This window comes from Corvus moneduloides, chromosome 9 (assembly GCF_009650955.1).
Source record: "Corvus moneduloides isolate bCorMon1 chromosome 9, bCorMon1.pri, whole genome shotgun sequence".
NCBI classification, from domain to species: Eukaryota; Metazoa; Chordata; class Aves; order Passeriformes; family Corvidae; genus Corvus; species Corvus moneduloides.
In genome coordinates this window covers 29231418-29244589 of record NC_045484.1, presented here as the reverse complement: position 1 = coordinate 29244589, position 13172 = coordinate 29231418, and the positions used below count along the sequence as shown (strand labels likewise).

The following is a 13172-nucleotide window of genomic DNA, read 5'->3' as shown; positions in this document are numbered from 1 at the left end:
TCGCACCAGTTTGTTTTTTCAACAGCGCCTCTAAACATAAGCTCCTCTTCCAAACTCCCTCTCCCTTCTCAGAGTTTCCAGCCTGTTCTGGGTAAAATGCTTGGTGAGGGCTCCACTGACACAGCCATGAGAGACCTCACAGCGGTAAAAGTAAGCAACCTCCTAAGAGTGTGTGGATGCATCAGTTTAACAGATGAAGAACAAACGCAGGGATGAACAAACATCAAATCCTCAAATGTATTCAGCTGCCCCTACACCTCCAAAGACACAGATTTAATTCACTTCTCCAAATCACACAAGGAACATCACAGGGTAGAGATCTGAATCCAGATTCTTGGATTCTAGAGCACCTCCCTGGCTTTATTGTTCTATTACAAGCTTCCCTCACTACAATTCAACAAGGGACCAGACTCTACTCCTGTTCATCCCAGTGGACTCTGCGTCAACTGTGACAACATCCAGGGAGTTCTCTGCAAGTCCAGCAGTTCAAGGGAGCCATCTCAAGCCCTAATTACAAGCAACAAGTTACAAATAAACTCTAAGGAATCAGTCACTGCTTAACATAAAGAGCCAGCTACTTAAATGTGCACAGGCCAAGGAACTCATAAATGAAAGAAAACAGTTTGTCAAGTATCTTTTTCTTGAAAATAAGACTGTATACTGAAAAGAGATCCCCCTCTCTCACAGAGATACAGACAAATATTACTCATGTGCTTCCCAGTAATGCTTTTTATCAACTACAAGCACTTGCTTTTCACTTTGTAGTCCATCACTACCATAAACAGTATGAATTTCTTTCTTATAAAACCGAGAAACTCATGATCCTGAGATCTGTTGGAAGGAGATCATTTAGAAAAGTGAAGTATATGAAACAGCTGTTCCACCCTTTCCCATGTCATGATGGCAAGCAGCTGAAGACTGACTGGACAAGTATTTTCACAAGAAAATTATTTGGGTCAAATTCATAGCTGAGATGAAGTCTCTACTAGATAGCACATTACCCTCCCCAGAGATTAACATTTCTAGAGTATAAAATGAAAAAAATATCCTGCACAAATATTCCATTTGTTCCAACTTTTTTGGTAATTTTGAGAGGTGGCTTGTAGCACAATGCTGGACACCTTCTATCTCAATAATGTCAGCCTGACATTATTCCTTATGTTTCCAAATCCTCTTTCACAGGTCTAATCTCTCTTTTGTTAGAATTCATCTTAAATTCCAGTACAGACTAGCTCATTTTGCAGTGATTGAGTTGCCTATGATTGGAAGTTGCCCTGAAGCAGCATTCTGGGTCTAAATACATATGACCTTGGAGAAATTTGTGTGTGGATTCCACCCAGTTTAACAGCTCAGCCCTATTCTTATCTGCAATGTAATCCTTCACAAGACTCCAGAAACACACTAAGATTACAGATGTGCATCTCTGGTAGGAATTCCCCATCCATAACACAGTAGCCTATAACTAAACCAGAGAGGAGTTTAGATTTTATTAAGACAGCTGTACCCAAAGTACCATATAAAGGAAAGGTTACCAGAAGTTGTGGATGGGGGAGGGAGAGCAGTGAGTCACACTCACCACCAGCAGAAGTGCTGAGCCTCTGAAAAGCACTGCTAAGAGTCTGTCACAGAACAGCTCCTCCTCTCCACCACTGCACTTCTGGGAGAAGACAACCGAGTATTCAAGTGGCAAAACCAACACTCATTGTTGCAGCATTGGGGAGCAAAGCTGAGAAGTTCCAGGTTTCAATTTTTTAACTGAAGAGCTGTCAGTAACTTTTTTTTTAATGCAGAATAGTCAGCATGACCATGCCTGGATCGTTCAGGACGAGTCAATGGTCAATCACCAGCCCAAAGCAGAAATAATAAAACATAACCATATTAAATATGGAGCATTACAGGCAACAGCTTTCCAAGAACAAAGGGAATCAACAATTTGGAACTCATCCTTTGCAACTGATGAGTGGATGTTGTTCAGTGAGATACAGAGCAATTTCAAAGCCAGGAGGTAAAAAATCCTAGATGATGTTTGAGCCTCCACCCTGGAGGTAAGAAACATTTATTGTTTACTATAGGTCCACTGGAAAAAAAACTTGGCAACAAGACAGTTCAAGCCAGCAGAATTAAAGGTGAAAGACAAAGGATTTCATACTTAGAAACACATCAAGAACTGCTTTTTCAAACATGTCAAACTCTGATCTCACACACTACTTAACTTTGTGCACAGCAACCTCACTGAAGGCAAAAAGACTTTACATAATTTCTAAATGTCAAATACATACAAAATGTTTTAGAGAGCCCCTTAAAAATTTAACGAAGCAAGGTCTTTTCTATAACAGTGCCTTCAGAATTGCATTTATTTTGGTAAAATCCTCCTCACCAAAACAATTTTTTTAAAAAGTAAATCCTTCTTTTATCAGGGCCAAGTTCTGTATGATTCACAGTGACTAACACTGTGTTTTGCCCTGTGAATAGACTCCTTTGTGCTCAAAGGGAGAAAGGGTGGTAAGAGGTAAGAATCTCCTACTTGATAAATTCACACTTCCCTTGTGTTATGAGCATATGCAGGACAAATTACTTGACTTCACCAACCTACAAGAAAATTCTCAGAAAACGGGTGTGCATGGGGTAAAGCAGAGAAAGGGAAAAAAATTAGGTTTGATTCCAGCAAAATGCTTCTTGTCCCTCTTTTCCTGTCTTTTTCTTCTTCCTTTGTTACCCTACAAGACAATCCACTAGAATCAAAACAATGGGCTTAATTTTGGGGAGCACATTAAAGACAGCAATGAACAAGGAGCTATTTTATTCAAAATAGAAGACTCTCAGCCAAAGTATGAGGGAAGACTTTATCCAGAGAGTCTTTTCCCAACATTCCTTTCTCCCTTACAACCTTCATCAATACAATTAAAAGATTTTGAATAATCACATTGCCATTGCTAAGGAAATTAACTTGCCTGTCTAAATTCAGGCATCTCAGCTTTTGAGTATAATCCTCTGCAACTCTATTTTTTTAAGAGAGATTCTCTGCTTCACCCCCAGGAAGTTGCAGCCAAGAACACGAAGCCAAAGCCAGGCAGAACCATGGAGCTGTCAGGATCACTGTGCCCTCCCTTTTCAGAGCCTCCTCCACCTCATGCCCTGACCAAAGAGTGCTAATGCTAAATCAAAGTCCTGAGTCCTTTCACAAGATGCAGACCTTGGAATATCATCTGGGAGCCTGGGATTTATCCTCTTGAAGGTAGAGTTGGGTCAGGTGACAGGACTGTTTAGATTGCAAGATCTGTGGGGTGCAAGTTGTTCTTCTGTTACATAACTCAGAGTTAGACAGCAAAATCTGACTGAAAGTTCAAAGGAGGAAGATTTAAGATACCATTTATCAATTATCATCTGGCAAGTCCTTGCACAACCCCTCTTCTTGACTTTTTAAAGTCAATCATAGCACTTCCCTGCTGTATAATGCAAGGAATATAGAACAGATAATGCTCTAACAATAGCTGTCAATCAGGAAGGCTAACTAGGGAGAAATAGAGCACTCAAATAAAAAGAACTGTATCTTATGGGAAGATATCTCATTTCCATAGAGACTAAAACTATTCTGTGGCCAGCTTTCATCTGAGACTACATTTTGCACAGATTCCACTCCACAAACTAGTATGGAAATAACTGTGAGCTGCACTGAACTGGGCATGATTTGAAATAAATAATACTGTCCCTCACTTCTCAGAAGGATCTGCAAATGCTCTTCACCCGTGTTGGTCACTGTAATTCAGGTTTTTAAGGGGTTGTCTCAGAGGGTTTTGTTCAACTGCTCAGCAAGGATTCCAGGGTGCTTTTGGGGAGCAGCACAGCTGCCATGTTTTACAGTGAAGTGACCATTTTAAATTAAGACTTTACCCGATCCCTCCCACATGGCAAAGAAGTGCAAACTTCCAATTCTCAAAAAAGTCAGTAAATTTGTCAACAAAAATAGATTTCAAAGACTTATTGGAAGTGTATTTAACAGAAACTCCAGCAATCACATTCATGCTCCAAAATGACATTTTGCAGCAACATACTGTATCTGTGAATTCCACTGCTCCCAGGAACAACTGTGTTCAGGAATGCACGATGGAGGCAGGAGATAGGTTCAAGATGTTTTGGAGCTAGCTGAATTACAGACAGATGTACATAACAGCAGGTCCAGTCAGAATGAATTAAAGCAGAAATGTACGTAAGAAAAGAGACAAAATCATACTGTTATAATTAACATACCTTGCAGTGACACCTGTGGCTTTCCAAGATAAGAAATCCGGAAGATCAAAGAAGTAGCCAACCTTCTCCCACGATTCTGGCAAGTTCTAATAAAAATATGTTTAGAAAGGCAGGTATTAGAGGTCAGGCATGGTCATGTCCTTATTTTAATGTAATTAAAACCCTGGTATTTAGGTAAAAAGGACAATTTTTTTAAACCCAGTGTTCTGATCATCCAGACAGCTCTACTCTCTGATTTACTGCCTGGAGAACTGAGCCTTTCCCCCACCACAGACTGATCATAAGCAAAGTTCCCCATGAGGAGTCCACGGAGGCACAAGTTGCAGATCAATAACCTGGGGTGTCTCTGTTCCCCATCAGCTGCTCCGTGTCAGAGCAGTTTCAAAGTCAACAACTTTATCAAAAAACATTTGCCTGAAAAATGTTCTATTTTCTAAAATAAACCGTTTGAAAATATTTAAAATTTAAGATTTAAAATTTAGTATTTGTTAATTATATGCATAGGAAGAAAACAAGGAACTCTGTGAGCACACAGACAAAGCCTGCAGATCACATGGCTTTCCAAAAAGCTACACAACATTTCCAAACTCCTAAAAAAAATCTCTTCTACCAAAAAAAATCATTTACAAAAAGTTTCTACCACTGTTCTCTGCACAGAGGTGATGGTCCAGAAAGCAAGAAGACATCACAAAAGGCTGATCTTATCACCTGGGCCAGGCTCTATTCCTTGTTTTCATCTCCAAAGCTCAATCTGATTTTAGCTTATGTTAGCAATGCATATTCTCAAAACTACTTTTCCACAAACAATCTCCACACCATCCAGCTATCAGACCATGATGAACGGGAAGAAAGTTTTCCCTGGAGTAATGCTGTATTCCAGTGTGACAGACAGTGAGCATCACTGTCCTGCAAAGCAATCCCAACAGTCACCTCTCACCTCAGTAGATTAAAATAAGTAAAGAATATCAAAACTAAATAAAAGCCCACAAGGGTCACAAATCAAACTTCCATGGGAAGACTGCTTGAAAAACCTCCACCAGCATTTTAAATAATTGAAAAGGGCAAAGTTTTCTCACTTAAGATCAGCTCCTGCCTTAGAAACACAAGTCCTTGCTGGGGTTTTTCTGGAGCAAAAATTAATTCCATGCAGTGTCAAGAATGTACAGGCTGAACTAAAAGAGAACACGATTCCATTTTAAGAAATAATATTTGGCTCTTGAAATTCCTCCCTGTGAGGGTGCTGAGGCCCTGGCACAGGGTGCCCATCCCTGGAAGTGTTCAAGGCCAGTTTGGATGGGGCTTGGAGCAACCTGGAAGAGTGGCAACCCATGGCAGGGGTTGGAATGAGATGGGCTTTGAGGTCCCTTCCAACCTCATTCATTCTGTGATTCTATGATTCTGTAACTTAATTCAGATACTCTGATATCAACCCAAAATCTTACAAGTCCAGAAAGCTGCTGAAATGGAATCTATGAATTCGAGAAACTACAGTGCAACTGGGTTAGTACAAAAAAGCAAAATTTTGTTTAGTCTTGGGTCATGCAAAGAATCTGTCTTAAAACTTGGAGTTTAGACCTTGAAAAGCTTCTAAAACTTACTGGGTTTCTATTGAGTTCTAAAAAGAAATGCTCTGATTACAATTTTTTAATATAAAACACACAACTTTTGGATGTCTGTTCCTGACCACTCAGGTTTAGGTCACCTCCCAGACATAGGTGGTTGCTACTCACATAAATTTAACTTCCTAAGTGAATGCCAAGGTGCTCCACAGTTTAGCCCAAAGATCATTCAGCCTGATTATTTTGATAATAAAAGCCATTACATATTGTTAACACACCTGACAGCCTTCAAGAAGGAACAGGAGTAGTCTGGCTGTTACTTTAATCAGGAAAGAAACTGGATTAAGAATAACTGTCTTCTTCAAACAAATCTGTTTCATCAAAGATACTCCTTGGATCCTTATTCTATTACTTCAAGAATTCCCAAAAGCCACATGTTAGTGACACTCAAAATACTTTGTTTCATGAACATCCAAATGATTCATTTTTTGCCATCTTGATGCTGTGTCATCACTAATTAGTAGAGACAAAAAAAAAAATCGTAGCACACTCTGATGCTTTTTCCAAACAAATTTAAAGTCTCCATGTTTTCGACACTCACTGAAGTTAATTCAGATTTATTTTCACCCAGTCAGGAGTCTGTGACCACATTAAAAGGATTGTGGAAAAGATCCAGGAACGTTCCCAATGTTGTGTTCACATCCTGCGACTCACCCTCCAAACTCACTTGCAAAGGAACTCACACAATCTTTCTGCTTTCCAGAGTTACTTATGGGGTACCCTTTCTTCATCTCTCTCTCTCTGATTGCTTTGGGTTATTTTAACAGCTACACCTCCACAGAATGATTTTTTGAGATTTTTATAGATAATCCCAAACACCTGGGGACAAGAGTTTAAGAATTATGTAGTGCAATGTATTTTAATCTTCCTAGGCAAGAAGGGAAAATGAGGGATTTCTTAATTGGACTGAAAATACACACATAGGGTGTCTTTTTCTAAATCACAGAAAACAAATGCACATTGTGTGAAAGGAAGAAAGGGAACAATGGAATACTTAATACACACACTCACAGGGATCTAAAAACTCATGTCCCATGCCCTGCTCCAACTCAAAGCAAGGATTTACAGCTTGGATCTCCCACACTTCAGACTGGATGCCAAGCCATGTGATAGAGCTATTCCCACACACCCAAGATAGGCCATGAGCACAAATTCCATCCTTGCCAGAGCCATGGCTGCAAACTGATCAATTTTGACACAACTTGCACTCTAACTGGTAAAAGATTAACTGACTTAATTATCAGAGTCAGGAACTGGGGCAGGGGGGGAGAGAAGGGGTTGGAAAGTAAATTCTTGGAGTAAGGCTGCTGCTGAAGGGGGAGAAAACCGCCTGCACCACCGAGACACTGGTGCAAGTATCCTTAAATCCCTGAGGCATCCCAGGCATGGCACCACAGGCAGGCAAGCCCCAGGGCCCAGGCCAGAAAGGGCTGCAGAGGCAGAGAGCAGGCACATGAAATCAGAGCTGGAGAAGCTGGAACAAGGCAGGGAGGACAGTGTGTGCCTGCTGGGAGCCTTGGCCCATTGCAGAGGAGAGGAGAGACATGGAGGGCAGACAGACCAAGCAGGACATGATCAGAGGTGCAGGTGCTTCAATCTCCCAGCTGTGAATGCTGTTTCTAAATGGCACTTCTGCCTGATTAGCAACTACAGTTAAAAGCCAAATCCAGGCTGAAGTACAACTTATGCATATGTGTCTGCACTGTGTATGGATTGTGATAACACAGAGTGTTGAAACATTTATAAACAATTCTAAACAAGAGTTCAGTTCCAAACTCAACAGCCTGGAGTCATTCTCATTTAACACAGAATTTATTATTCATTTTAATGGAAAAATATTCAGTCACATTCAACAAGACAAAAAGCCAGCTGCAAGGGCAGCAAGCAGTGAAGAAGACATGCACCAGCAAAGGAGCTGCTGCCAAGCTAACATCACTGCATCCACTATCCTTCCCCCCACTGCCAGGAGAAGAGGTTTTAATTGCTTCTGCAAATGATCCCACTGGTAGCTGCAAGTCACACGTGTACAGAAGGAAGAAGGATGATGGATCAAACAGCAGCTCTAACTGAGGATGTGAACTGTAACATACAGGAAGATCACTCACTGCCAGAAAAAAAAAACTTCTCACAGACTACTGATTTTAGTTATTAATGACAGAGGAATGATATGCTAAACAGTCACTACATGGTTTGGGTTTTTTTCCTGAAGGGAGGCTCTTCTTTGCTCTTAAACATGACATTAAGAGCAGAGTGGTGAAAACTGAGTATAGAAGACTGCACTTCATTTGGAGGCAGTTACCAAGCAAATACTTACCCCCAGTCCAACATCCCCCACCCACTTAGAATAAACAAAAAACTTCAGCATCTCTGATTTAATAGGACTAGTATTTTTTAGAAATAGCTGGTTCGTAATGTCATTAGTATGAGGAAAACATAACATGCATCCTTTCGTTTTGGCACAAGCTACAATAACATTTTCAGCCAGAAATTAGTAAACAATGTTTTTTTTCTTCTGCTATCTCTAGGGAAAAAAATAATAACAGGCTACTTCTAGAGCTGGACAACCATTCTCTGCAGTTTTTGCACTGCTGTGTTCGAGCTGTATTTGCACTGCTCAAACACTGGTTTGCCACCTCAGAGATATCTGTACAGTTGTGTTGTACTGACAAACACCTGCAGCAAAATAGTTCCCACGGGAAGGAGTTATGTACCCCCACTTTCAAGTCACATGCAGGCATCTACCTCCCAGAACTACCTATGCATGCAGGCAATGAACACCCAATTTTTTCAGCCAAAGTCACCAAATGTACAGAATCTGCTTATTAAACTGCACAAAAATTTACCTGCAACTACAGAAGTAAAAAACTATTGCAATAATGTTTTGTAAGAAAATTGTAAATTAAGAAATATAAGGAAATAACAGCAAAAGGAGTGAATTTAATTTATTATTTTAAAAGAACCAGTAACCAGGAATTATTTTCCTTTTTAGTGAGGGTTACATTCAAACTTACCTTACTGGCTTCAGGAAGACTTTGTCAGAACCATCTTTCAGCTAGTTTCTAAGTATTTGTCAAAGGATTCTTTATTTCACCTTCATTTACAGATTATGTTCTTAATTCAGCTGACCACATTCAAAAGTCAAATGTGGCTGCACCTACAGAAGTGAGCCTTATAAAAAAATCATGTATTTGTTTTGTTTTGCATTTAACACTGGACTCTATCACCACACATGATCCACACAGGCAGAAAAATACAATGCTGCTCCTAAGTGAGCCACAGCTGTGCACACTTTAACCAGACTGCCCCACAGGCCTCAGCTGATCATTTACTGCCAACAGCTGTCCCCGACACACAAACTCCACTTGCAGGGATGGCTTTGCACCATAGGAACACCTATCTGCAATCACAAGCATCAAGAGCAAACAATTAACTTCATGGATGCTAACTAAGAGGTACCAAAGGGTAAAATGATTCAGCCCCAATCAAACTGAACTGAATATAAGCAAATAAAAATCAAACAGAAGATCTCAAAAAGCCTATTATGGCCTTAAAAAATTTAGTTTTTCAATTCAAACTCGAAATGGAATAGAGATGAAGAGCTGGAAGAAGAGAATACATGCTGAAGCCTCCAGTCTCTAGTTAAATCTCTATGCTGTGCAGGGAGATGAAATGTTAAAGAGAAAGCATTACATGGAAAAGAAAGTTTAAAAGAAGCAGGTGACAATAACCTGTGATTTTGAAGAAAACCTGCAGCATCCCTCCACAAATAAATACAAGGGGAGAGGAAGAAGAAAGCCACAAGAAATAAAAACCAGTATCTACGTCTTGTACTTTGGTGTCAGCTCATTCCTCACACTGACTGAGGTCATCTGCAGCTTCAATTATAGGAACAAGGTGATGGAAATGGAAAAGCACAGTTAGGTCATTATTGAATCACAGACTGGTTTGGGTTGGAAGGGATCTTAAAGGCCATCCAGTCCCACCCCCTGCCGTGGGCAGGGACACCTTCCACTATCCCAGGGTGCTTCAAGCCCCTCCTAGCCTTGGACACTTTCAGGGATGGAGCAGCCACAGCTTCTCTGGGCACCCTGTGCCAGGGCCTCCCCACCCTCACAGCGAAGAATTCCTTCCCAATATCCCATGTAACGCTGCCCTCTGACAGTGTCACTCCAGGCCCTTGTCCGAAGTCCCGCTCCAACTTTCTTCTAGGTCACCTTAGTCCTTCCCCCTTCTCCTTCCTCTTCCGTACTTCCAACCAAGTCAGGATAAATTTGCAAAGTCATATTTTAGCAATACTTTTAACTGCTTAGATGAAAACTCCTCAAGCCACAGAAATTCCACTCGTCTTTTGAGAGACACCCGAATCACTCACAATCTGCCAGCACTGCTGATTTGACCCATGTCAGACCCTTCCTCACAGAGGTCAGGTTTGCAAATACTGTTGTTAGGAGAACCCAGGGCAAAACATGAGACAAGAGCATCTTGTCATCACACATGTCCTAACGTGGCCTTCCAGACTCAGGTGAGCACCACGGAAAGGGAGAGGGAGGCTTTAGTGACAATGTACACACAATTAACCTCCCGGTGTAACAGCAGACCACCAATCATTTAGTATCAGTACTTTAAATAACTTCCTTCCAAAAATGCATCTAGTTAAACTCATAAGTTTCTCTTTTATTTAATCATTATTATTTAACTTCTATTTTATTATTTCACTTCAGACATAAAGCAGTACTTTTCCCCACTGCACCCTCTCTGCAAAACCCATACAAATGCAAGCAGCTGTGGAATGTGCACAGCACCAATCCCAGGCAAAGATGTACAGAGGGAAAACAGCAAAAATATTTAATAGCAGAAACATTAAATTCCTGGAGAGTTCAAAATAAGGTCCAGGGAATTCAAAGCAAAAGTCAACAGTGATTCTTCATATATTAGGGTGTACATGCTGACCTGGAGCATGACTGTGCAAAGTGTCTGGCTGCGGGTTTTGTTCTGCTTTGTTTTCTTTACAAACATCCCTGTGTTGAACATGTTGCAGCCATGTCAAGCCTTCTGATGAAAAACTTTCCAGAAACATGATGCCAACCAAAGGGACAAAGGCTCAAAATAGCTTCTGGATACACCTTGGTTTAGCCAGTTTTGATTATGGTCAGACATAGGAGAATGTGCCCAATCCACTGTTTTTGTCTTAACTTCCTGGGATACTGTCAGGTATATGACAACATTAGGGAGGAATACTGAGAAAGGAATAAGGAAGAAAAGGAAAAAACCAACCCATCTCACTACACTCAGTAGTCAGGAAAGCTGGAGACACCAAAGCCATGAGCACCAAAGCCAGGCACAGTGTGGGCAGACACTGTGCAAAACTTTCCCAGGCAGTAACCCAGGTCAAACCAGGTACAGTGCAGTCATTTACTGAACATCAGTTATCATAATTAAGTAGAAGCATGATGGGAATTTCAGTTTCAACTTTGCAAAGCTCTCAGATAGTTGAAAAGGATCGAATAAAATTAAAATGTGTCTTTCTACCTGCTAATCTTGCAATTCTCCCACGGGATTTGAAAACTAAGCTTCCTTTTTGCCAGCTTGTGCATTACCACTATCTGAAGAAATAATCCTGCAGTCAGAATAAATGACTGTATTTTTTCCCTGTGGTGTGTGAGCTAGATCAAAATCTCACCGTGCCATACATGGAAAATACACTTAACACAGAAAATAAAGATGATACAACTCAAAAAACAGGAAGGACACCATTAAATACCATTCTACAGGTAGTTTTCCTGACCATGCCTTTAATACCTGTGTCACAGTTTATTGATTTATAAAATATTGATACCAAAGAATCTGAAGAGACTTAAGTAATTTATATTCATAGCCCAGTTCAAGGCAGTCCACTGAGAAACAATGAATGTGCAAACTGCTCTTGTAGGTCTCATTTGAACAACCTGACATTCGAAGTTATTACAAGATTTGCCTTCCTGGGCTAAAGATGAGGACACTTGCATTACACGAGGCTGAGTTTGAGCTCTCAGAGCCCAACATGATCCTTCACTGACAGCCCTGATGTCAGGTAAGCCATGGATGCATTACTGTGCCTGGCACTGAACATAAACCATCGCTCTTCATTTAATTCCTTTCCCCCTCCTACTTTGCAAGGAGTACAGAAGCAATAAAACCACTCAATCCTGCACCTCTCCAGAGCTAAAAGGTTTAACCAAATCTCAGCTGATTACAGCCCACTCCAGGATAACTGTTCCAGCTCCTCAGCAGCTGAGGTGTTGCTGTAGGTGTTGAGGTGCCCGAGCTAAGCAGGGCAAGCTTAAGCAGTTTAATAGTGAGTCATGCCCAGACCACTTAGGACGCGGGGAGTGTCGAGTGGGCAGCTCAGCAGGCAGACACTGAGGTAAAAAACCCTCTCTTAAGGACAATAATCTCCTTAGCTGGTATGTCAGCAGCTGAAAAGGGACATATGAACAAGCCCTGTTCTGTAGCACCCTTCTGCCAGGAAATCTCTGCTGCTGGCTGGCACCTGGGGTCAGGAGGATCCTGTGTCCCACCCACCGGCTTGGGGAAGGAACAAGCCCTGCAATGCACTCCCCTTTACACCACAGCAATTATGTCACAGGGCTTTGAGGTCACAGCAGACTCACACCTCCACGTGACCACATTTGGACACCCCATAATCTGGATTTCCTGAGCAGTCAGGTACTGATACCCCTTGCAATGTAAAAATGTTTTAAATGCAAACGATTCATTTCATGTTTTTACGGCTTACATTTTATTATTTATAAAATGACTGATGTATGATACTCATAGCTCGAGAAGGGAAGAACTAGTAGATAGATAATCATATTTCATTATCAACATTCATTACCCTCTAATGTCATTAATCTGTCAGTACCTGCTTCTATGAATTAATTCCTTTGGCTTTCCCCAATCTGTGCCTTGTTACAATATAATGTCTCATGTCTGCAAGGACAGGAGAATCTGGCTGCTTGAAACTGGCAGCAAGCAATTTGCATTTGGGCTTTGTTAAAATGACAGTGAGCATCACTGAGGCCAAATGCAAAAAGCCAGGCTGGAGGAGGTTATAAAAATTTCAAGTGGCAAGTGTCTCTCCTTTTATCTGGCAGTAGTCATTAAGAGGCCATATGTCATTGTAACACACAAAATTTAAACACAGGAGACAGAGGCAGAGCTCCACATTACACACAGAGCACCTTCCCTCTACACATGGTTTACTTCCTGCTGATGGGACAGAACTAAACTGAAGCTGGAAGTGGAGAGTTCCTCCACCAGCAGCCA

The 13172-nt window shown here is 41.1% G+C and overlaps 1 protein-coding gene across 12 annotated transcripts in view; it reads right to left on the bottom strand.

Moving 5' to 3' along the window:
• The window catches only part of FGGY (FGGY carbohydrate kinase domain containing), a 259987-nt gene that overhangs the window by 104656 nt on the left and 142159 nt on the right, over positions 1-13172 (bottom strand). For all 12 annotated transcript variants that reach the window (XM_032117383.1, XM_032117385.1, XM_032117374.1 and 9 more), the window contains one exon: positions 4249-4334. In XM_032117383.1, coding sequence (XP_031973274.1) covers positions 4249-4334 — 86 coding nt within the window. The remainder of the gene's footprint in view (positions 1-4248; positions 4335-13172) is intronic.